Below are 25,518 nucleotides of genomic sequence, written 5' to 3' on the forward strand. Positions count from 1 at the left end.
AGAGAAAGGTAGAGTCAGAGAGAGAGGTCTTAGATTCCGCTGGTTCACTCCCCAAATGACCGCAACAGTCACAGTTGAGCTAATCTGAAGCCAGGAGCCAGGAGCTTCTTCCAGGTCTCCCAAGTGAGTGCAGGGGCCAAGGACTTGAGCTATCTATCTTCTGGTTTCCCAGGCCATAGCAGAGAGCTGGATCTGAAGAGGAGCAGCAGGGACTTGAACCGGTGCACATGCTCTGCAGGCTGGGGCTTTAACCCACTGCGCCACAGCACTGGTCCCTTTTAACTTCTGATTCAGCTTGCTGATAATGTGCCTGAGAAAGCAGTGGAAGATGGCACAAGTACTTGGGCCCATGCACCCACATGAGACACCCAGATGGAATTCCAGGCTCTTGGATTTGGAATAGCCCAGCCCCAGCTGTTGTAGCCACTTGGGGATTGAACCAGCAGATGAGAGATACCCCCCACCCCCTCTCTTCCTTGCCCTCCTCCCTCTCCCTTTCCTTTTTTCTCTTTTCCTCTTTCTGCAATCTTGCCTTTCTAATAAGTAAATAAATACTTAAAAATAATTTAAATAACAGCATATGTTTGGAATATACATGTACTGCTTCAAAATTATATTTTAGAAACTAGATTGTATCTATTTTTAGGAAGAGTCCACCATTCACCTAAGCCACATGTTGAAAGAAAATCACTTCCTTGTTGAACTACATTTGTGTAAGCATGATATAAAAAATAGTGGTTTACAACAGTTATGTGACGCACTGTATCTTAACAGTAGCCTACGGTACCTTGATGTCAGCTGGTAAGTGATAAATTACACATGAATTATTTAAGTCATGGGAGTAATCTATGTAAAGATCCCATAGTACATGGTATACTTCATTAGACATTATTTCTAACTAGAAAATGCAGGCACTGTTACCAACTTTTTATTTTCTAAGCTTTAATACTTATTGTTTATACTAACATCCTATATCTAAATAACTTGAATGGGCAGTTTACATATGTAAACCAGGATGAAAGTAGAATTTTATGGTTAAATTCCATTAACTTGTCTTAGAAACTGAGTAAAATAAAATAGAAAGTACTGTTTATTAATGATTCGAGGTATCACTGTGAATGCAAGAATAATACTTTGTGTTTTCTAATATAACTTTTTTTCTTTCCTAGCAATAAAATAACTCATGATGGGATGGTGTATTTGGCTGATGTACTGAAATGCAATACTACTCTGGAAGTAATAGATCTTTCTTTTAACAGAATAGAAAATGCAGGAGCAAACTATCTCAGTGAAACTCTAACTTCACACAACAGAAGTCTTAAAGCGTTAGTACGATTTTATATTTAATCAAGACAACAGAAAAAGTTAAATTTTTAGAATACTAATCTCAAAGCCCCTAACTCTGAAGATTATGTTGTTGTGGTACAATAGGTTAAGCATCCCAATATGAGCACTGGTTCAAGTCCCAGCCACTCCACTTCTGATCCAGTTCCCTGCTAATACACCAGGGACCTGGTCATTGTGGCCATTTGGAGAGTGAACCAGATCTCTGTCTTCTGCTTTCTCTCTTAAAAAAATAAATAAATAAATTGAATTCAATTGAATTAATTTATTCAATTGAATATTCAAAAAAGGATGATGAAATATGAAAGTGTCGTTTCTAAACTTCATTGTATTTTCAGTAAACATTTCAATTTCTGCTTTTCCTAAGTAACATCTTTTAATAATAATCCTGCTTATGACTGCTTATATTGTCTTTAATTTAAAAAAAATCATAAACTTTCAATATTATAGGCTTAAAAGTGAGTGTGAAAGAAAATACATCCAATTAGAAAAATACATCTCTTAGATTTTAGGAATTACATGGCCAATATTTTGATGACAACATTAAAACATACTGAAGGGGTGTGTGTGTGGCATAGTGGCTAAGATGCTGCTTGCATCCCATGTCTTAGTGCCTAGGTTCAAGTCCAGGCTCTTGGTTTTGGTTCCAGCCTTCTACTGCACACTGGGAGGTGGCAGGTAATGGCTCAAATAATTAGGTTCCTGCCACCCAAGTGGGAGAACTGGATTGAATTCTGAGCTTCTGGCTTTACTATTCAAGTCCTGGCTGTAATGGACATTTGGGGAGTGAACCAACAAATGAAAGATCTCCCTCTGTCTCTCTTTCAGATAAACAAAAATATTTTTAAAATATGGAATAATGGATTTCTTTGTGGAATTGTGTTTCCAGGGTTATTTTGTTTTCCTACAGGTTGTCAGTAGTCAGCAACAACATAGAGGGAGAAGGTCTTGTTGCACTTTCAAAATCAATGAAAACAAACCCCACATTCTCTAATATCTACATTTGGGGAAACAAATTTGATGAGGCTACATGTGTGGTAAGTTTTTATCTCTACTGATGACTTTTTCTAGGATCATCTGTGTAACATCTGACTCAGACATTATTTACAGGTGCCTTGGAAAATATTACAAAGTCTTATGAGGCACTGCTCATTTGATAATTTTACACTTAAGTCCTAAAAGTTAACTAGTAGGAAGTTTTGTGGTTGAAATAATAAAAGATGTTAAGTATCATCTTACAGTTCTAACTCCTCCAAATCAAGTTTAAAAAAATTGATTTGATGTGCAAAATTTCCAACTACTCGCTAATAACTGTACCAAGATGTAGAATTGAAGAAACTATAGTACAAGCTGTCAAAATATTTGGTATATTATAGAAATACAAATTTTGACTTTTATTTTTTCTTCATTTTTTTTTTTCCACACGAAAATTGTTAGGTTGGTGCTTGGCCTAGAGGTTAAGATACAGTTAAGACACACCTATTCTACTTCAGAATGCCTGGAATGAACTCCCATTGGTGGGTCTCCTCTGATGCAGAGCCTGGAAGGCAGCAGTAGTGGTTCAGGCGGTTGGGTTCCTGCCATCCATGTGGGAGACCTTGATTGAGTTCCTCAATCCTGATTTTGGCCTCACCCACCTCTGGCTGAGGCAGGCACTTAGGGAGAAAACTTTTGGATTGGTGTTCTTTCTTTGCCTCCCTCTCAAGTAAGAAGAAAGTTGTTACTATGCCTTTTTTTTTAAAGTTTATTTGACAGGTAGAGTTATAGACAGTGAGGGAGACAGAGAGAAAGGTCTTCCTTCCATTGGTTCACTCTCCAAATGGCTACCACGGCCGGCGCTGCACCGATCCGAAGCCAGGAGCCAGGTGCTTCCTCCTGGTCTCCCATGTGGGTGCAGGGGCCCAAGCACTTGGGCCATCCTCCACTGCCCTCCTGCACCATAGCAGAGAGCTGGACCGGAAGAGGAGCAACCGGGACAGAATCCGGTGCCCATATGGGATGCCAGCACCACAGGCAGAGGATTAACCAAGTGAGCCATGGCGCCGGCCCCCTATGCTTTTGTTTTGAAATGAGTATCAAAGAACTATCTCAGTGAAATTTTTACTTCACACAACAGGAGTCTTAAAGTATTACTATGGATTTATATGTAATCAAAATAACAGAAAAACTTGTAAAATTCTCAAAATTTGCAAAAGGACCAAATAAAATCCCACTATTAAAATTAATAAAATGTATACACTTAATAGGGTGTTTGGCACAAAAGTTAACACCTGGGATACCTGCATCCATGTTAGAGTGTGGATTGAGTCCCAGCTCCTCTGCTTCAATCCAGCTGCCCAATAATGCACACCTGGGGAGGCAGCAGATGACGGTTCAAGTTCCTGAGTCCCTGTGCCTTGTGGGAAACCTGGAATGAATTCTGGGGTCCTGGCTTCTGCCTGGCTCAGCTCTGGCTGTTGTGGGCATATAGGCGGTTGAACCAGCGGATGGAAGGCATATGTCTGCCTTTCAAACAAATGCACATAAATAAATACCAGGATCTCAAAAAAACCTGTAGTTTTAGAATAACATCTATATCCTTTTAGTTCTACACTAGAAGCTATGTAAGTTGAGTCTGGAACAAACTAAACACAAGCAAATTTTTAAATGTTTTAGTCTAAATTTCTGAGCCCCTCTCCATAATGGCAATTCTACTGACAAACCAGTTCAACACATGTGTATTACACCCTTACGTAGATATCAAGGATCCCTAAGAGATGTACAAAGAATATTCTATAAGGAGAACAATTAATAGGCCAGCATTCTTACAGAGGTGGGGGACATCTTGTCTGTGGGCCAAATAAGGCTCATTAAATCATTTGGCCAGGTTAATTTTTAAGTTGCTAATTTTGTGTGGTCCCTGATTTATATTTAGGGGCCCTTGGAAGAAAAAAAGATTCCCCACCCCTGAAATTACAAAGTTATTATTAACCCGAATGTCAATTAGTAGGGACAGCACAGTGGGTTAAGATGCAGCCTGCAACACAGGAATCCCACATGGACACTGGTTCAAGTCCCAGCTGCTCTATTTCTAATCCAGCTCCAGCTAATGTGACTGGGAGAGCAGCAGAAGATGGCCCAAGTGCCTGGTCCCCTGCATCCATGTGGGAGACCTGGAAAAAGCTCCAGGCTCTCAGCTTTGGTGTGGCCGTGGCCCAACGCCAGCCATTGTGGCCATCTCGGGAATGAACCAGCAGATGGAAGCTTGGTGTCTCTCTCTCTCCATGTAGCTCTAACTTTCAAATAGATAAATACATCTTTAAATGTCAATTGGCTTCAGAAGGGTGGGGGTGGTGTGTTCATGAACTCCATTACAGTTGTATACCCAAATCCAAATTTCTTTTACTTTCTAAGGGATAGGTCCCTAACTAACAGGTTTTTGAAAGCAAATAAAACAATCTCTTTTGCCATTTAAAGAATACCTGTAGGGGCCGGCCCCGTAGCTCACTAGGCTAATCCTCCGCCTTGCAGCGCCGGCACACCAGGTTCTAGTCCCAGTCGGGGCGCCGGATTCTGTCCTGGTTGCCTCTCTTCCAGGCCAGCTCTCTGCTGTGGCCCAGGAGTGCAGTGGAGGATGGCCCAAGTGCTTGGGCCCTGCACCCCATGGGAGACCAGGAGAAGTACCTGGCTCCTGCCATCGGATCAGCGCGGTGTGCCCGCCGCAGCGCGCTGGCTGCAGTGGCCATTGGAGGGTGAACCAACGGCAAAAAGGAAGACCTTTCTCTCTGTCTCTCTCTCTCACTGTCCACTCTGCCTGTCAAAAAAACAAACAAAAACAAACAAACAAAAAAAACAAAGAATACCTGTAGGATCTGAAAATTTTGACGAAGGGAGCTTTGTTACACAGAGCTGACAGTATAATTAACTGTAGGAGTTACAAAATGACAAAAATGTTTCATCCATTAAAACTTAGAAGTAGGTTTTATAACCAAGTTTCATTGTGTTAATTAAATGAACAAAAATCTAATACCTGCAAAATATTAAAATTCATGTTATTCAAAATATTTTTTAAAGACTTATTTTTATTTATTTGGAAGGCAGTTACATAGAGGGAGAGACAGAGGGAGATCTTCCATCCGCTAGTTCACTCCCCTTCACTCCCTGGATGGCCGCAATGGCTGGGGCTGGGACAGGCCAAGGTCCTGGAATTTCTTCCAAAGTGGAGCAGCTGGGCCTTGACCCTGAGCCCTTGTGGGATGCTAGCATCACAGGCGGGGGCTTTACCTACTCTGCTACAACACCAGCCCTAGAATATTGTCTACAAATTAACATAGCTAATTTGAAAATCAAAATTTGCATTATGTAAATGTTTACAATTTAATACATATTAATCACAGATTTTCTTTTCTTAAAAACCTTAGGCATATTCAGATTTAATTAAAATGAGCTATCTAAAACCAGACAATACAGATGTGGAGCCGTTTGTGGTAGATGGACGTGTGTATCTTGCAGAACTCTCCAATGGCCTTAAAAAACACTATTATTGGACACCAACTTACGGAGAAGCTTATGGCCATTCGTCTAATGCAGGTTTTGCTCTTGTTCCAGTAGGTCAACATCTATGAAAAAAGAGCTCTGAAATAGTTTTCTACATTTCTCTAATTGCTTTTGGAATATGGCCCATTACATGTATTTTTTTTCATAAATTAGAAAAGTTACTTTTGACAAATGTATAAAGGTATGACTTTATTAAACTGCATTGTGAAAAAACCTGTAATTTTCTACAAGAAATATGATAGCCTGAAATTTTAACTTTGAAGAAATAAGCCTAGGAACCCATTTAATTCCTTTTACAATGGAAAATACAACCAAGTAGTGAAATAGCATTTAAGTAAAGGTAATTACAGTTATCTTTTTTGAAAATTTGTTTTGTTTTTTGAAAGGCAAAGTGACACAAAGGGACAGAGATCTTCCAAATGTCTGCAATAGTCAGGGCTGGGCCAGGCCAAAGCCAGGAGCCTGAAATTCAGACTGGGTCTCTCATATGGGTGGTAGGGACCCAAGTACTTCTAGATCTCAATGTGGTTGATAAATAATGAGTGAAAATGTAGAATTTAAAGAGTACACATTTAGGCCGGCGCCGCGGCTCACTAGGCTAATCCTCCGCCTTGCGGCGCCGGCACACCGGGTTCTAGTCCCGGTAGGGGCACCGGATCCTGTCCCGGTTGCCCCTCTTCCAGGCCAGCTCTCTGCTGTGGCCCGGGAGTGCAGTGGAGGATGGCCCAAGTACTTAGGCCCTGCACCCCATGGGAGACCAGGATAAGCACCCGGCTCCTGCCATCGGATCAGTGCGGTGCGCCGGCCTCAGCGGCCATTGGAGGGTGAACCAACGGCAAAGGAAGACCTTTCTCTCTGTCTCTCTCTCTCTCACTGTCCACTCTGCCTGTCAAAAAAAAAAAAAAAAAAAGTACACATTTAAATACAGTTTCTTTTTGGGTGATATTTCTAGCCAAGTTCAAGGGACTCAAATCTCCATTAAAAAATGGGAAGGTACATTGAAGAATTTCATTCATTTTATCTGCTTTCCAAAAGGCGGAACGCCAAGAAGTGTTACCGTATGTGCCCAGTAGACTGCTGCAGCAGGTCTCAGGTAGAGTGGCCTGAATATTGTTATTTCCTAACCATGTTTCTGGTATGCATCAAGTGTTGTAACTATTAGTTCAGGAGATTTTTAGAAATTAGTACGTTGTCTATTTTACATACTCATTTGCATATTTTCTGTAGGCTAAAACATACAGAAATGATAAACAACTGTGGCAATGGACTGACAGAAATTTGGCGAAAAAAATTTTCCAAAATTTGTCTATCAAAATCATCCTGTGAAATTAAACATAAAACAAGTACCATTAAAAAATATCAAAAATAATTTATATATAACCTAGAATTTCCTTTAAAAAAAGTCTAAAATCTAGCAATACATTAGGAATAATCTAATACAAATACAAAATTATATTCATTTAGAAAATATTTTGTTTTTCAGAAAGAAATCCAGCATTTTAAAGATGTTCAAAAAACTTTATAATAGTTAAATAATTTAAGAATAGACCTTTCCCAAAACATTGATTATAACAAATATATCTAAAGATGGACTTGACCAAAATGATTATGATTGTCAGAGTGACACTGGATACATACAACCTAAGTAAATGCATATTATGATAACAGCACATAGCAGTATGAGATGATAAGGGATACTTGGTTTGCAAGCTCCCTTTACATTGTCATTCTGGAAGAGCAGATGATACTGATCATGACTCAAGCCATGTCAATTTAAAATAGTTACTTAGCCAAGCCAATGTGATGATAAAAAGCACTATCAATCAACCTTAGCCACTCTAGTACTATCAAATAATACTAAAAAGAACAAATTTGAAGGTTAATCTATGCAAAGACAAAATGCAAATTATTTTATTAGAGGAACCTTGCCAACTATTGCCCTTATAGAATTATGACATCTTTCTTTTGTTCATTAGCTGCTTGGATTAATGAAGATACAAATTAAACACAACTTTTTCATTTTAGTAGCTTCTTAAAGAGGCCATGCCTTCTAATTTTAATTTTTAATTTTTAAATTTTCTTTAATTGTCACATTCCAATGAATTCCTATCAAATTTAAGCCAGAGTAGATTAGCTGAACATTTTATAACTTTTTAAGTTATATTAACTTTTAATACATTACTCAGAACACATGCATAGATTTCTTAAATAACCAAATATTGGGTTTCTAGTATACAAAAGCAGTATTTCAAACTCTCTTCAATTAAGTCAGTCCCTCTGGTGGCAATTTAAACTGAAAATGCTTTGTGTGTTGTGCAATAGTGAAGAGCTCCATAAGAAATAAGTGTTTTCATTATACTCTCTAATTAGCTTCTATGACTTGGACCCCAAATCAAGAAAATTACAATTGAAACCAATACCAATAAAAAACACATTAACTTTATTACAAGTGTAGTTTAAAACCAGGAAACAAATAAGCCACAACTAATGCATGGCAGAAATAAGAAATAATGTCACCGTGGTGTTTGATCAACACTGTATGACTGACTTTGTGGAACTGAAAATTTAATGTCCAAAGATCAGGCTGTGAAATAAATTAGTATGTGGAAAATAGGATGGGGAAGAGTGGTAGCGAATATTTCTACATTCACTTCAAAGGAAAAGGACCACAGTGAAACTATGACAACCAACAACAGAAAGTTGTGGTTTAACTTACAAAATTTAAAAGCCCAAAGTTTATAGAAAAAAAGTTTTATAAACTGACTTTCTGATAACCCAAAATGTTTACTTATAACTGAAGTTAATTTCTTAACTGTTTATGGAATATAATGTATCAAATTTAGAAGCCAGGTGATTTCTAGTATGCATAAAGTTTATGTCTAGAAACTTTTTAGAATATTTATTTTAAAAAGTGCATAATAGGCATAAAAGAGCTTATCAAAATATTTTCAAAACTCACCATATTTTCACTTCCAGTAATCTAGAAGCTATTAAAACATAAGTTCAATCAAATTCTGAAACTTTTGACAAAAACATCAAGTATCTATTTAAAATTTTGAAAGCACAGTCTCAAATAACTCAAACCAAAAGTACTGACCGTTGGTTTTCTTCAGAATACTAATTTTAAATGAAGGAAAATATATTTACAGTTTTCTAGCTTTTAAGAAACATTTGTTTCATTAGAAAAATTACCTCTAAAGGAATATATTAATAGAGAAATAGCACAATTCTTATTTAGTACCTAAATTTCATAGGCAGAAATACGAACTTTTTTAGTTTATATATTGGTCAATGGAGTTCACAAACAGCAACACTCTTGGGCTTCTACTCTTATGGATTTTGCCTACATTTTTTTGGGTAAGGAAATAAAAAAACCCACAAGTCAAACTAAATCATGTAAACCAACAAATTCTCCTTCAGTAAATGAAGGGTAATTCTAAAATGCAACATAAAAAAGGAATTAAGGCAATTAAAATTAAAACTTATCCACCCAAAATAGTACTACCCTAGTATAATTCATTCTGTAAAAAGCTGAATGTATAAGACATAAAAGCCAAAAATCAAAAATAAGCATTGCAGTTATGATGCAGAATCAGGTTTGCTTTTACTCCAGTGAATGAAAAATAATGGTGACAACTTGAATGAATGGAAATCTAATATGAATATATGCACCTTACCAGAGATGTTTGATTTACTGCCAAAGACATCTTAGCAATTCCATATTCCTCACAAAGTCAGTATAACTGCTGTAAAAAAATCAATTGTGGTTCTGAATACCCATTCACAGTTGACCTCAACAATGTATCTGCTGTAGGAGACTGGTTATCTGTGACAGGTAGAAGCATGTGGTGATCTTCAGTGCCAAGTGGAAGAGACAAGGGTAAAGTCATATCAGAAGGTTTTACGTCCAGAGTTTCTGACAAGGGACTTTTTTGTATGGAATCTTGTTCACTCAAAGTATGATCCTCGACATTGGAATCTAGAGTTTTATCTGCACCTGAAATGGAAAGGGGAAAAAAATGTATGCTATCTTTACATACAAAACTCCTGAGATAATCTACTTAGCATTCCTAGGAATTACATTTGAACCTATATACCTTTACTTAAGCTGTTTCTCTTTTGCTCATCCCTCTTCATCTAAAACTCATTCTGGCTCTCAAGGCTAAGTTCAAGCACCACCTCTATTATAAACAGTTAATAATTCTGGACCAGGGTGAGCTGTTTCTTATTTACTTTATCACACATTTGTTAAGTTTCATAAACTTCTGGCATCTCTCTTACTGCTATTTAATATTCTACTCAATGATGCTCTGAATCCTAAAATCCTCAACTAGACTATAAATTCCTTGAAGGTAAATTACTGTTAGAGAAGTTACTCCTTCAAAGTATGGAACACTGATATGCCATAATAAATACTCTATATCATCACTGGAGGTTTTAATGAGTTCATACTGTTCTGAGTAGCTGAACATTTTATAACTTTTTAAGTTATATTAACTTTTAATACATTACTTAGAACACATGCATAGATTTCTTAAATAACCAAATATTGGGTTTCTAGTATACAAAAGCAGTATTTCAAACTCTCTTCAATTAAGTCAGTCCCACTGGTGGCAATTTAAACTGAAAAGATGTACTCTGTCTTCAGATTTTCGAGTAGCTTAACATGCTGCTATGTGCTGCCATGGATTCAGTTTCACTATCCTCATTAAACAGACAAAACAGAATTTACTTCCATAAAATTATAATTCTCCATATTCTTCTACTCTTCAGTTCAACCAGTCAAGAATACAGCCCGTGCTTTCTTGTCCCAGTGACTCTTCACAATGTTCTCCACCTAGAAGGAACCCTCCTTTCCCTATCTCCGAATCCTTTGAACTCTTCTCCACTCTTTAAGTTCCCCAAAATTAAGTCCTTTCCAGTACTCACCTCAGAAAAGCTTACTATCTTCCTCAGCATTTTTGTGTTTATTATATCCTAGATTATCTCTTATAGTTATTAATTTAGATGTCTGGTTTCTATACCTGGTAGTAAGCTCTTTGAGGACCAAAACTAGGCCTTGTTTAATTTCATGCTCTCTGCATATTTGTGTACTTTATAAGTATTTAATAAGTGGTCTTGAATGAACAATTCACTGCAGTTTTCAGATGCTTCCAACTTAATCCTTTTGATGTCATGTTTGCTCTAAGAGATGTAATATCATATCATATTTTTCCCCCCCACAGGCAGAGTTAGACAGTGAAAGAGAGAGACAGAGAGAAAGGTCTTCCTTCTGTTGGTTCACTTCCCAGATGGCTGCTACGGCCAGCGCGCTGTGCCAATCCGAAGCCAGGAGCCAGGTACTTCCTCCTGGTCTCCCATGCAGGTGCAGGGCCCAAGCACTTGGGCCATCCTTCACTGCCCTCCTGGGCCACAGCAGAGAGCTGGACTGGAAGAGAAGCAACCGGGATAGAACCCGGCGCCCCAACCGGGATTAGAACCCGGAGTGCCGGCGCCGCAGGTAGAGGATTAGCCAAGTGAGCCGTGGCGCTGGCCTATCATATCATCTTTATACACTGAAAAAGCCTACTGTTATTTATCATCATGACAAATAAAATGGTAAGCACTGGGAAACTTTTTCAAGGATTCATTTTAAGCAACAGACTTAAAATTTTATAGCCTGGCTTTTCATTTTTATGTATTATAAAATTTTGGGTTGCCTATTTTCCTACTTTCTCTTAAACATTTCAGGACTAGTGTTTGTGATACCCTTTTATCCTGAGTTATCCAGACTCTAGAATGGAAGCAGTGATATCCAGCTTGCTCACATGTTCCTTCATTCTTGAAACTATTCTTAAGTTTTTAAAGGAGGAAATTTTTTTTATTAGAAGCTCAATATAAAAAGAAATCCAGAGAACATTTCTGCTTTACTCAAGTATATATATATATATAAAATTGTTAAAATGTACATCTCAACATTTTAATGAATAGCACCAATATAACAGCAACAAATTTTAAAAATCACATTTACCAGAATGGACTTTTGTTTTATGCTTCTTTAAATTTTTGATATCTGTATAAGAATTTCCACATAATTCGCAGATAAACGGTCTTTCTCCTGGGGGAAAAAAAGTTTAAAATCTTAATATTTTAAAAGCTGCTAGTTAAGACAAAAATATATTTTCCAGAATATAAGGTAAAAACTATTGTACTTTTTATATTTGGTTTTAAATGATTATTTTAATCATTTGGTTACAATAAAATGACATGAAAAATCCTATACACATAGGCACTCTTACAGAAAATGAAGCCCTATTTCAGGAAAAATCAGTTTCTTCATTAAAAGAAATTGTTTCCAACAACAACAACAACAACAAATTTATTCTTTTATTTCTATCAGATACTTAGTGAATTGCACTGGATGGCATTCACTATAAATATCTGATGGAAATATTTATGCCATATTCTGGCAAATATACAGAGGAAGAAGCAAAAAGCCTAATTATAGTTTCTGCTTTCAGGTACCTTGAAATTAGAAGATTCTTTAAAAAATATTGGCAGTATGCTACAATCATATAACTGTTTTAAAATAAGGAACTGTTCATTTAAGAAGCACGAAAATACAAATAGAAGTTTCCAACAAACTTATTAAATCTCTACTAGGTACTCATTAATCTAGGTAAGAATTGTGAGGAGGGATTTTGAAACAGAGCAGTATACTTTAAGTAACATTTTCCTTTAAAATTTGTTTATAATTAGTATTTTCTTCATATTACTTACAAACTACTTCTTAGAACATGTCTTAAAATTTATTCCTAAAACTTGTATACTAAACAATGTTTAATAAGAAAATCTGATCTTAGTATTATCTATCCCTTTTCATTTGTTGGAATATTTGTGAAATTTAGTTCGAAGCATTTAAAAACTATTAATTATCTGGCGCATTTCCTGGGAAAACTGTATGATTCTTGACCAAATTTAACATTCCCAATAACTAAAAAAAAACAAAACCCTAAAATACGTAAATAAAAAGTTGATATTTATACATTAAATATTGTTATAGGTAGAGTATGACTAGACACCATGAAGTCCATAATGGTTTAAAAGTCAATGTTTACATAAAAAGAAATTAAGAGAGAACAAAAAATAATACGTTCTCCCTAAACACAGACCTGTATGGGATCGAAAGTGTTTGTTGAGCTCTCCTGAGGAAATAAAACTTTTCCCACAAATACCACATATGTATGGTTTTTCACCTAGATGGAAAATAAAAGCGAAGTGGTGTACTATACCAATAAAATATTTAGCAATTACAAATAATCTAAAGTAAGCTGTTCTAAAATATGATTTATAAAACTTCTATTATATTTTATAGATTTTAGTGACCCAATTTCAAATGAATATTAATAGTTATCTTATACTGTTCATATAACCTGATACTTTTCGCATATTAAAATTTTATTACTTCAAATATAATTTCTAGTAGAGATGAACTGAGTAATGAGTTAAGTTTTTATATGATTAAGACATGTAAATCATTACTCTTTTTCATTTCTTATTATCTATTATATTATTAAAGGAGAATGAGTATTTAGAGATGATTCTATTAAAAAATGTAACCTACAAAAAATGAAAATCTCTGACCAATACAAATTTGCTTCAAAACTAATACTTTGCATATGATCTCAGAAAGTCTGTGAAGGAAACCTCCTAAGAACTTGTAAAATAAATGTTCTATCCAAACCCACTCCCTATCCCTAACATCATTCCACAATTTCATCCAAAGGAAATGAACCTTGAAGATGCTGAGGTCTTCTAAAGTCATAAAACATATCTCAATTCAAGTTCATACATAATCAAAATTTTCCTACTCATTTTAATCTGTATCAATTACAAGGTCAAAAATTTTACCCACCCTGTATTTTTCTAGAAAATGTTAGCTTTTATATCTAATTTATAAATATGTGAAAATCATGGATATGTCTTTGAGAAGTGCAAACACAGATATCTAAATATAAAGTCTGTAATCTCGGTAAAGGCCCAATTCCCCTTTTTCCTTTATTCCTTATGTTTAGCAGTTTCTTTTTGTCAAACTCTTACCTGTGTGTTTTCGAGAATGAGTGATAAGAGAACTGGAGACAGCAAATGCCTTCCCACAGGTGTCACACACGTAAGGCTTTTCACCAGTATGCCTACGGACGTGATAGGTCAGTGTGCTGGCTTGAGCAAATCTCTGTCCACACCTATCACAGACATAGGGCTTCTCTCCACTATGCTTCCTATTAATAAATAAAGTTATACTCTGGTGAGTAAAAAAAATTTGGAGGTTAATTTATATAGCAAACATTCTTCACAAAGATTTTTATTTCATCTCATCTTGAAAGGCCAACACTGTAAGATTAACAGTTGTCTCAATGTACACTGCCAAAAATAACTATTACCAAAACATCAGTTCTGGTTCTAAGATGTATTAAAAAAAAAAAATCTCGGGGCCGGCGCCATGGCTCACTTGGTTAATCCTCTGCCTGCGGCGTCAGCATCCCATATGGGCACCGGGTTCTAGTCCCGGCTGCCCTTCTTCCAGTGCAGCTCTCTGCTGTGGCCCGGAAGGGCAGTGGAGGATGGCCCAAGTGCTTGGGCCCCTGCACCTGCATGGAAGACCAGGAGGAAGCACCTGGCTCCTGGCTTCGGATTGGCGCAGCGCCAGCCGCGGTGGCCATTTGGGGAGTGAACCAATGGAAGGAAGACCTTTCTTCTCTGTCTCTCTCACTGTCTATAACTCTACTTGTCAAATAATAAAAAAAAATCTGTCATAAACTTTATGTGTTTGTCATGGACCACTAATATTCAGGCAATTATTTTCATTAGTTCATTAGTTCACTCTCACTTGTCAGGTCTCCTCGAACCACTGGCACACCTTCACCCATCATTACTTCCTGCTAATATCCTTGTCTCCTATTTCACTGAGAAAAATTTCATCAAAAGAAAATTTCTACCATCACAACTCTGCTTATAAGGATCTGCACCTATATGGTTTGCCTTCCCTCAGGTTAACTTGATCATGAGGATGAAAATTCATCTAAATCCAATAGTTTGATTTGTATAGTACTTCAGATATTACTCAATATTACTCCTACAATTTTCCCCACTCGACATCATCTTTCCCCACTCCACTGAATCATAGCCTACAAACATTGATAGCTCCTATCTTTTAAGAAAATAACAAAGAATATCCCTGACAGCACTTGCTCTTCCATTTCTCTGCTTTACCAAAAATTTGCGTTCTCAATGTTCCACTTCCATTGCTTCTCTACTTGTCTCTGCTAAAAATGCTTTTGTCAAAAGAGTACTCACCTCCCATTTTGTTAAATCCAAACCAATTCGAGCCTTCACCTCCTTTCACCATCAGAATTTTACACAAATGATCTAATCACTCCCATCTGGAACAATTTCCTTTACTTGGATTCCAGGGCAGCCCACTTAACTACATTTCCTCCTATTTTGGCTGCCCCTTGCTAGTCACCTCTGCTGGTTCTTGCTCATCTCCCAAAAAATCTTAAGATTATAAGGCTTCAGGACTCAGTCTTTTTATCTATTTCTATTCATTTTCTTGGAGACTTATTTAGTGTTACAGCTTTATTATTATTATTATTATTTAAAGGTCTTCCATCTGCTGGTTCACTCCCCAAATGGCCGCAATGGCTGGAGCTGTGCCGATCCAAAGCCAGGAGCTTCTGGGTGTCCCATGCCAGTGCAGGGGCCCAAGAACTTGGGCCATATTCCACTGCTTTTCCAGGCCATAGCAGGAAGCTGGATCGGAAGTGGAGCAGCCAGGACACGAACTGGTGCCCATATGGGATGCTGGAACCACAGGTGAAGACTCAGCCTACTATGCCACCATGCCGGCTGTGTTATAGCTTTAAATACTACCATGTGCTGGTGACTGCTAAATTTATATCTTCAAACCAAACCCCTCAACTCCAGACTCAGATAACCAATCTCTTATTGCACATCTCAGAAGTTTAATATTCATCTCAAATTTAGCACGTACTCTCTCTCAAACTGTTGTTCTATAACCTTCTCCATCTTACTTAATGTCAACTTTATCTTTTCAGGTACTCAGGCCGAAAACCTCAGTATCATCTTTGACTCTTCTTTCAGACCCCATATCCAAGCAGTTGGTATTTTTTTATTGTGTTAAGTTTTTTTTTTTTTTGACACACAGAGTGGACAGTGAGAGAGAGAGACAGAGTAAGGTCTTCCTTTTTGCCGTTGGTTCACCCTCCAAGGGCCGCCGTGCTGCAGCTGGCGCACCATGCTGATCCAAAGGCAGGAGTCAGGTGCTTCTCCTGGTCTTCCATGCGGGTGCAGGACCCAAGCACTTGGGCCATCCTCCACTGCACTCCTGGGCCACAGCAGAGAGCTGGCCTGGAAGAGGGGCAACCGGGACAGAATCCGGCGCCCCGACCGGGACTAGAACCCGGTGTGCCAGCACTGCTAGGTGGAGGATTAGCCTATTGAGCTGCGGCACCGGCCTTGTGTTAGTTCTACCTTTAAAATATATTCAGAGCCTGCTTTTTTTTTTTTTTTTTTTTTTTTTTTGGACAGGCAGAGTTAGACAGTGAGAGAGAGAGAGAGAGAGAGAGAGAGAGAGAGAAAGGTCTTCCTTTTTCCATTGGTTCACCGCCTAAATGGCTGCTACGGCCAGTGCGCTGCGCTGATCCAAAGCCAGGTGCTTCTTCCTGGTCTCCCATGTGGGTGCAGGGCCAAGTACTTGGGCCGTCCTCCACTGCCTTCCCGGGCCACAGCAGAGAGCTGGAATAGAAGAGGAGCAACCAGGACAGAATCCGGCGCCCCAACCGGGACTAGAACCCGGGGTTTAGTCAAGTGAGCTGCGGCGCCGGCCGAGCCTGCCACTTATATCCTCCACTGCTACCACTCTTTCCTGTACTGTCATCACTCTCACCTGGGTATTATCAATAGATTCCTAACTGGTCTCCTTGCTTCCATTCCTGCAATCCTGTGATCTATTCCTAATATAGCAGCCAGAGTGATACTCTGAAAATGCAAGCAGGACTGTATCACATAATTCTCAGTCTCAAGATGAAAAGCTTTATAATGGCCTACAAACTAATTACCAGAGGACCACACTATCACTGTATTCCTAGTAGCTTCCTCCTTATATTCCTTTCCAACCATGACTTCTCCTTGTGAATGTGCTATGAATACTGTGTAGTAGAATCACAATTAGAACTGTACAGTCCTGATTTTGAATACAGTAGTCTATTCATAGAACAATGGTGATTATTAACAAGAATCAAAGATGAAAACAGTTCATTTTTTACCTTGCATGAATCTTGAGATTGCTAGAAGTTGCAAATTGTAAATTGCATACATCACATTTATAGGGTTTTTCCTCACCATGATGCATGCGACTATGGAAGACTAGCTGGCATTTCTGAGCAAATCCTTTATCACACAGTTCACATTTGTATGGCTTCTCACCTAAAGGAACAAGTAAATAAAACTTACATTTAGAAGGAAATATTCTGTTTTAGGTGCATAAGCTATATAAACTTGTAAAAGTTTCATCAACAATACTAGCTTTGGTAGTCAGAAAATGTTAATTGCTAAAAGTAAAAGCAAATAGGATCTTTTTTTCAGACTACTGAAAATACTGGTAGAATTAAATTAGTTTCTTGATTCATAATACTGAAAGGTGATCAATGAGAAAATACGTATTACATCCTAAATGGTACATATCTAAGAGTACCAATGGTGCTCATCCTTTACCACCACAAAGAGGACATGCAAAATAAAGTAAATGCTAAAGTTAGGAAGCATGCAAGGAGTTGTTAGCACTATCTAAAAACTGCCCTGAATTGTTAATTGTATTTTCTCTTTATCTGTCTTAATAGTTTTTTGTCTGTCAAATCTTAGTAAACTAGAACTAAGTTTATGCTTATTTTGAGTGAGAGTGGTAGTAGCAGTTGATGTGTTAGGACTTAAAATACCAGTTTCAATAAAACCACCATTAAAATACTTATTTATACCTACAAATATATTTTTAAGTCTAACATTGCTAAAATACTTTTATGAATAGAATATGCCAAATTTCTGTAGTCAATAATTGTACTATAAGAAAATATTATAATTACAGTAGGAAACAATTTTCTCTCCCCACAAAACAGTCTTACCTGTATGCGTTCTTACATGTGTTTTCAGCTGGTTACACTGCGTAAATGCCTTTCCACACAAGTGGCACACGTAAGGTTTGACTCCTTTATGTATTCTCATGTGCCTTCTCAAGCTGCTGGCTTCTGAAAACACCTTCCCACAGGTATTACACATTGGCTTGGCCTTGGAGTACCTCTCATCCAGCTCCTCCCTAGAGTTCTCCAGCTCATAAGGACTCTTGACACTGGCTATATTAGACAGAGAATGTTCTCTCAGGGCACAGTTTGGCTGTGACTTTCCACGTTTCCGTTTCACTGTAACAGTCTGCACAGTATCTTGTGCTGGAAAGGTATTTTCCACAACTGATGTCAACTCAAGTTCTGAATTATCATTTCTTTGTGCAACTTGTTCTACTACAGATGTAGACAATTTATTTGCATCTAGGAATAATTCAACAGATGCATTCTCTAAAATGTCACTGGGATATTGCACGGTTTTATTCGGCCCTGTTTTCTGAGAGTTGAAAGTCTTCTTCTTCTTTTTAGTTTGAGATGACTTCTTTGCTAATGCCCCTTGTTTAGGATTTGCCTGAACTAAATCTGTAGAGACTTCTGATTTCTCTCGATTGTTATAATCTCGTAGAGTAAGAAGACAAGTCTGTTGGTTCAATTCAATGTTCCCAGTAATACTAGATATCTCTGTAGAAGAGGGATTAGCAATAAAAGCAAAATCTTCCATCTTTATTTTACATTTAGTGACCACCTCTTCCACTTTGAGATAGTCAGCAGCCTGATGAATCTCTTTAACATTCCAACTGTAAGGAAACAATGCGGCTAAATGACAATATTCTCATCAGAGTAAAACTTTTTGAAATAGAGCTGCACATACAGCTCAGTGCCTTTAAGAGTTAATGGAGCAGATCGCTGGAAAGGGCATAACTAAGAACAACCAATTTACAAAATTCATTCATTCAAAATACTGTTTAAGCAAGTCTCCAACGTTACAGAACTTAAAAAGCTGAAAAATAATGGCTATTTATACCTGCCAGTGCAACACTACAGAGAACCAAAATGTTACATTTTTCTGGCTGTTTTTTAGAAAAGCCTAAAACCAAGAAATAGATGTTGGTTCCTCATCACCTCCTCCCATTCATTATGAGGCCTCTTCAGAGAGCAACCAACTTTTCTGGGTTGGCAACAGGAAGCCTAATAAAATTTGCTTCCTACTACTCTCCCTGCTCTTCAAACTTTATTGTGCATAAGAATCACCTGGCATCCTGTTAAGATTTAGATTCAGCAGGTCTATGATGGGGCCTGAGATTGTACATTTCCACTGTACTCCCTGGTGCTACTGATGCTGATGCTGCTGGTCCACAGAGCATAACTGGAGGAACAGATTTTAGAATGTGTGAAGCAACTTTGAGCAATTCTCCCACCTTTTTGGTGATACTCAACCCAAGTTAGAGAGTGTGTCACAGCAGAATGATTCAGAAAGCTTAAGTCATCTTGTTCAACATTATCTACCATATGTGATACTAAAAGGGATATTAAATAACAATCCCTGCCCTCCAGAAGTTTGCAATGCAGCGAAAGTTCATTTGATTAATCTAGTACTGGCTGGGACATTACCAGCTCAATTAAATTAATCAGGATACATCAACATTTCTAGAAACTTCAATTTTCTTAGCTGTAAAATTAGCTGAGTTGGTATTAACACCAATTACTTTTTTTTTCTTTAGTTAGCTTAGATTAAGTAGATTTATAGGCTAATTTTGAAACCTAGCCACTTGTTTTGAGAATATTTTATCCTTTGGGGAAATAAATCCCAAGTTCCTAAACATATTACAAGTAACTTTTGGTATATAATCTGAATCCGCTGGATTTAAAAAAATTATTGGGGCCAGCACTATGGAGTAGCAAGTAAAGACGCTGCCTGCAGTGCTGGCATCCCATATGGGTGCCAGTTCAAGTCTTGGCTGCTCCACTTCCAACCCAGTTCTCTGCTATGGCCTGGGAAAGCAGACCCTGCACCCACTTGGGAGATATGGAAGAAGCCCCTGGCTCCTGGCTTCGGATCAGCACACCTCTGGCCCTTGCGGCCAACTGGGGAGTGAACCAGTGAATGGAAGACTTCTCTCTCTGCCTCTTGTCTCTCTGTGTAACTCTAACTTTGAAATAAATAAATTAATCTTTTAAAAAAAATTTATTTTTTATTTTTATGATCTTTGGCTATATTTTTTAATAAAAAGCAAAGAATCTTTGTAATCAAGATAATGTCTCCTTGCAAATAGCACAGATGCCCCAAATGTTATCTTGTTTACAAAATGATCTCTTCAAAAACATTAAGTATTTTTATTGATTTTGTTACACAATCTAAAGAGTACAGTAAAAATGAGAGAGACTTACTAGAACATAATTTTACTTTACCACTTACTATATTTAATGATTTTTTGGTCTCAAATTGTGATTGTGCTTAGTATTCCATAATGGGTATTAAGGTCCGCTAGCCTTTAAGACCAGTACAAACCAGCATTAAGCTGCACACTAACTGTTCAATACTAAAACAGTAATTTATACCAACTATTTAATGGACATCCTGTAATTTCAGTCAAGAGAAACAATCAGCAATAGTTTACTTAAATAACTGATCTGCTTTTATTTATCAGCATTAAGTTATCATGCTTCCAAACTTATTTTTGTCATTTGAACAGCCATTGAAGGTCATTTAATTACATACTGCTAGGTATGTGGCTAAAATGCTTGACAAAATTAGTTCATGTTAACACTCAGGACATGCTCATGAATCTGTAATAATCCCCATTTCATATACAAATGAAAAATCAGAGGTCCAAAAAGTTAAGTAACTTGTCCAAGATCAGAGTATTGCAATCAAGATTTGACCAAGCTAATCTGGTCCGTGAGCCCACTTAATTATCTATTATTCTGCCTGATTTCTTAATCACTAAGTTGTATATTTTGGTATGAGTTTTCTCACATTTCTGGCTGGGCTCAAACAATTAGCTCCCCAGGGAAGACAGGGCCAGGAAAGAAGGCTTAACCAGAGATCTGGCTCTTTTTCACACTGAATCTTTGCAAGGGCTCAAAGAATGGTGCTCTGCAGTGTCTTCAAATCAATGTAAGATTCCCCTCTTCCTGCCCCAACAGAATTAACTAAAAAAGGGAAACCATTACATTTAAAGTCAACCAAAATTCACTGGTTTTGTAGCTATTTTCTATCAGTATCTTAAATTCTTAGAGGCACCTGCTCCTTTATTTATTTTTAATGATTTACTTATTTATTTGCGAGGGGGAGACAGAGATCTTCTATCAATTGATTCACCCACCAAATTAGTGCAACAGCCACCAGTTTTCCCACATGGGTGCAGAGGCCCAAACTTTCCTAGGCACATTAGCAGGGAGCTGGATTGGAAATGTAACAGCTGGGTCTTAAACCAGAACCCATATGGAATGCTAGCACTGAAGGTGTCAGCCTAACCCATGGCACCACAACACCAGCCCTACTGTTCTGCTGCTTTAATGTTTATAATAAAACTGTGTCCTTTTCAAAAGGATAGCACTGATAAGCTAAAATGTGCATGTGTCTACCTATAGAGATCACCTGAGAAAGAATGAATGTATTTCAAATATTAATTGTAGTTTTCAGAGGGTGGCAGAATTTCAAGAGTTTTCTTTCTTTTTTTTGTTTCTAATATTTCTTCAAGAAATGTGAAGTTTTAAGGGGAGATGAGAGTAGAGAACATAAAGGAAGGAGACTAATAGTTATTGGAGGTTGGCCTCTGCACAGCTATCATCTCATTTTTGCAACTGAGGCCCAGAGAGGCTGCATCTTGCACTAGCTGACATTCTAAAGCCTACAGATTTTTGTCAGAGGATTATCAAAGTCTACTCCTGGTTAAACTTTTTTTAAGAAATGGAGGAAAGCAGATGGGATAGTTTGATCAGTGTTTGTTGCTTTCATCTCCTACAATCAGCAAACGCATTGCTACTAATCTAATTATCTAGTTCATTATGTAGGGGAGGCGCAAAGTGATTGTACTACCAGAATCCTCAGAATCTATTTTTTGTTAACAAAGTGACAGCAGTAAGCATCTTAAAGAAGCATCGGCACTAGTAGGTTAACAGATAAGAGTTGCTGCCATTTATGCTCCAAAGAAGGTATCTTCCAGAACTAGATTAGGACTAAGTCCTGAACACTGTAACCCGGCAGGCAAGGGGAGCACTGAAGGTCTGAGCACAGAGGTTGGCTCTTCCTTCTTTCTCCATCTATGCTTTACTTCTCCCTGTTTAAGAGGGAGAGGATCGTAAGGGAGAGAGACTGGAGACCAGGAGAATATAAAGACCAAAATGCAAAGGGCAACTGTCATTCACTAAGAATTCATTTTGTCTGATACTCAAGTTTACATAACTGAAACCGCAGGCTTCATTTCAGTGATGTGTCAGAATCTTACTGTTTAAAACGCCATTTTTGTACTTATCAAATATCTGCTCATCTCAAATCAGTGATACTGACATCTTCATTAAAACAAACACCATGGAGGGGCCTGCACTGTGGTATAAGGGGTGGAACCAAGGACTGTGGCACCAGCATCCCATATGGACACCAGTTTGAGATCTGGCTGCTCTGCTTCCGATCCAGCTCCCTGCTAAATGCACCTGGGAAAGCAGTGGAAGATGGCCCAAGTCCTTGGACCCTGCACTCAGGTGGGAGACCTGTGGCTACGGAGCCATTTCGGTCATTTGGGGAGTGAACCAGCGGATGAAGATCTCGCTCTAGCTCTGGCTTTCAAATAAATAAAATCTTGACACACACACATACACGCTCAGTGTGCATAAATATCTGAAGACTGAGTTCAGAGACTGAAAAAAAAATACAAATCACTTTAGCTCTAAAGACTACTGACTAGTATAACTGGAAATAAAATGTGTACTTTACCTGTCAAGATTTAAAGTTCCTGTGTATATAAACTCCAGGAGTTTCTGAAATCCATCAGCCTTCACCTGACTCTGGTCAAGAAAGACATTGTTTTCAGATGTGCTTCTGTAGATTGCACCAAAATACTCGCTAAAAGACGCTAGCACATTCCTATGAGCCTTAAACTGGAATTCCCCAATCACTATGGTGCAGTCACAAAGGAAACCTGCCTCCCGCTGTTTGTTCAGTCTCTCTAAAAGGTGCTCACAGTGGTGCGAATACTGCATTTTGGTATCAGAATGGACTTTTACTCTTGATCTAAAAGACAGAAACAAACAGTGAATCAGCAACCGTAAGTTTTACTCAAACATTCACACAAGCAATTGGTAGGAGTGAAAAAGGACAGGGGCCATACCCTGAACCAGAATAAAGTTAGTTCTCCATTTATCCCCCCTGAAAATCCTTCTCAAACATACACGGTAAGAATGAGGCCACTATCAGCGCCTTTCCGTCTCTATATCATCTGAGACACTAATGCAATCTTTTGGACACACAATAAGTGGCGATGAATGAAACAATTTCAGAAGCTGACAAGGGCTGCAAATTTTCACTTTTTCACTAGCTGAACCCTCAATAGACAAGCATGTTAAGTCACTTAGAAATGATTCCCTGGGACAGCACGGGGACGAACATGGCATGAGTTTCAAAAATCTGCTCTCAAATCGCCCAAACCCGTTCGCCGGCCGCGGTGTCTCCGAAACGCGAGGCGGCCACTGGGCGAATGCGCCGGGCCACGGGTTGTCAAAGGCTCTGTCACTGGCTCCGAGGCGGCCACACCCCCTCCCCTCCCTCTCGCTCCTCATCGAGCGTCATCGGAGAGTGACAACCAAAGCGACAGCCTTGGTGGCTTCGGCTGCCCTGCCCTGTCCTCCGCCCAGCTCCCACTCCCGCGAGTTCCCACGGCAGAGGTTGTGGCCAAGGCCACCACCGGGGCTGCTTCGCCCAAGCCTTCCCACCTTCGCCCCGGCCCGTGCTCGAACCACAAGGAGCCGCCCCCACAATGGCCCTGCATTTGGGGTGGGCGGGAATGGTGGGCTTGGGGGTGAAGTCGGAACTCACCGCTAGCAACCCAAGCGGGAACACAGTTTCCTCACTCTCTCTCCGCCATCTTGGGAGGACGTCACCGCGCCACGCTCCGCCTCTCCCTTCTTCCTCCACGTCTGCGTCACATCCGGGTGTGTCGTCCGGCAACGGCGCAGGAGGTTCTGGGGCGGTAGAGGGCCGACGCCAGCCGGGGCCAGCGGGCTGGCCCCGCGACCCCACTCCCCGGCATGCCAGGGCTGCCTCGAAACAGCAGGCGTCATGGACCCGACAGCTGAGGGTTATCTCACAGCTCGTCTTTCTGGTTCTGAGCGTTCTGGCCGGCCAACAGTCGGCACCTCGCGCTCGGCCGGGCTCCTGGACGGAAGCCGGGGAGCGCCGCGCCCCGGGCCGCGCTCCCACAGCCAAGCTGCGCACTGCATGCTGGGGCTTGTAGTCGCTCGCCGTCTCCCATCGTCACCCCCTTTCCTCGGGCCCCCCCAGTGGGAACAGCTGCTTTGTGTACTCGGGCTGAAGGTCCGGGGGGCTCGTCTGATCGGAGACGGATCACCCCTATCCCCTCTACGTACCCGGAAGGTCTTTGGATCCCCTGGGTTTTGTTTGCATCAGCCAACGAGAGATGAGTTTCCAGGATACCCTTACCTGGTGTCAGAAGTCCGAGATGCGCGAAACCCAAAGCAGAGGGGCACACGGGCATGCGCAACATTAGAGGGAGGTGGGTTTTACACCGGAAAAGGTTTGCCGGCGTCTGGAACTGGAGAAATTTTAATGCAATTATTTACATCTTATTCAGATTTTGTAACAGTGAGGAAAAAGGCACCGCTTGGGCCGGTAATATGCGGAAGTATCAGAAACAAGTCTTGCAAAGGTGGATTTTCCCCTCGTATCTGTGGACATCGTAAATATCAGAAAACCAAGGGATGATTGGCTAAAAGTCTTTTGTCGTGGCCGAAAGAGACTATTGAAAAAAAAAATGGGATTCAATTTGTCTCTTTTGAGACAACCCCCACCCCCTTGCTTTCTATAAATTCCTCTCTTCCTGGTAAGAAACATTTTAAAATAAAATGCACATCCGTTGTGTTCATAAGGAAAAACTGGAGTTGCACCCTTATTGTTTTTATCTTTCCGAGTATAATTTTGAGAGCTCCCTTTGTCGTCAGAATCCTTTCCGACAATTTTAATTCAGAAATACTTGTGGACCTAGCTATCAAGCAGGACAGCTAGGATAGAGAATAAAACATGGTCTCCTGGCGTTTAGGGGAAAAGGTGATCTAGAAGGGAAAGCTGTGGAAAATCTAGTGGCATACTACAAAGAATATGTAGTAGGAGACTGGCTCACAGTTTTCATACTGTTTGAGCTGCCCTTCTGCGCGCTTCTTTCAGCGATAGACTCTGAGTCGAACTCATGTTTTTAAAATCCGGGTCCTTCTTCCATATGGCAAGATTTCC

The 25,518-nt window shown here is 39.2% G+C and overlaps 2 protein-coding genes across 8 annotated transcripts in view; one reads left to right on the plus strand and one right to left on the minus strand.

Moving 5' to 3' along the window:
• The window catches only part of LRRC34 (leucine rich repeat containing 34), a 28,004-nt gene extending 15,135 nt beyond the window's left edge, over positions 1 to 12,869 (plus strand). For 4 of the 5 annotated variants that reach the window (XM_051818780.2, XM_051818779.2, XM_051818775.2 and 1 more), the window contains 4 exons: positions 647 to 801; positions 1,170 to 1,325; positions 2,234 to 2,381; positions 5,745 to 12,869. In XM_051818780.2, coding sequence (XP_051674740.2) covers positions 647 to 801; positions 1,170 to 1,325; positions 2,234 to 2,381; positions 5,745 to 5,948 — 663 coding nt within the window. In that variant the 3' untranslated portion in view covers positions 5,949 to 12,869. The remainder of the gene's footprint in view (positions 1 to 646; positions 802 to 1,169; positions 1,326 to 2,233; positions 2,382 to 5,744) is intronic. The other variant, XM_008266460.4, reaches the window with a different exon arrangement.
• MYNN (myoneurin) lies at positions 8,298 to 24,820 on the minus strand. 3 transcript variants are annotated; one of them, XM_008266465.4, is made up of 8 exons: positions 24,088 to 24,817; positions 22,990 to 23,286; positions 18,057 to 18,850; positions 17,205 to 17,364; positions 13,960 to 14,138; positions 13,032 to 13,115; positions 11,891 to 11,977; positions 8,298 to 9,877 (listed from the first exon to the last, which is right to left on the minus strand). In XM_008266465.4, the coding sequence occupies exons 2-8, from the start codon at positions 23,253 to 23,255 to the stop codon at positions 9,615 to 9,617; spliced, it is 1,833 nt and encodes a 610-aa protein (XP_008264687.2). In that variant the 5' UTR covers positions 23,256 to 23,286; positions 24,088 to 24,817; the 3' UTR covers positions 8,298 to 9,614. The 3 variants fall into 3 exon arrangements, with proteins under 3 accessions (XP_008264687.2, XP_002716433.2, XP_069928639.1); XM_002716387.5 differs by lacking the exon at positions 13,032 to 13,115 and having other exon boundaries at positions 24,088 to 24,820; XM_070072538.1 differs by lacking the exon at positions 22,990 to 23,286 and having other exon boundaries at positions 24,088 to 24,819.
• Positions 24,821 to 25,518: the final 698 nt, after the last annotated feature.

Source organism: Oryctolagus cuniculus, chromosome 4, assembly GCF_964237555.1.
Source record: "Oryctolagus cuniculus chromosome 4, mOryCun1.1, whole genome shotgun sequence".
Taxonomy (NCBI): Eukaryota; Metazoa; Chordata; class Mammalia; order Lagomorpha; family Leporidae; genus Oryctolagus; species Oryctolagus cuniculus.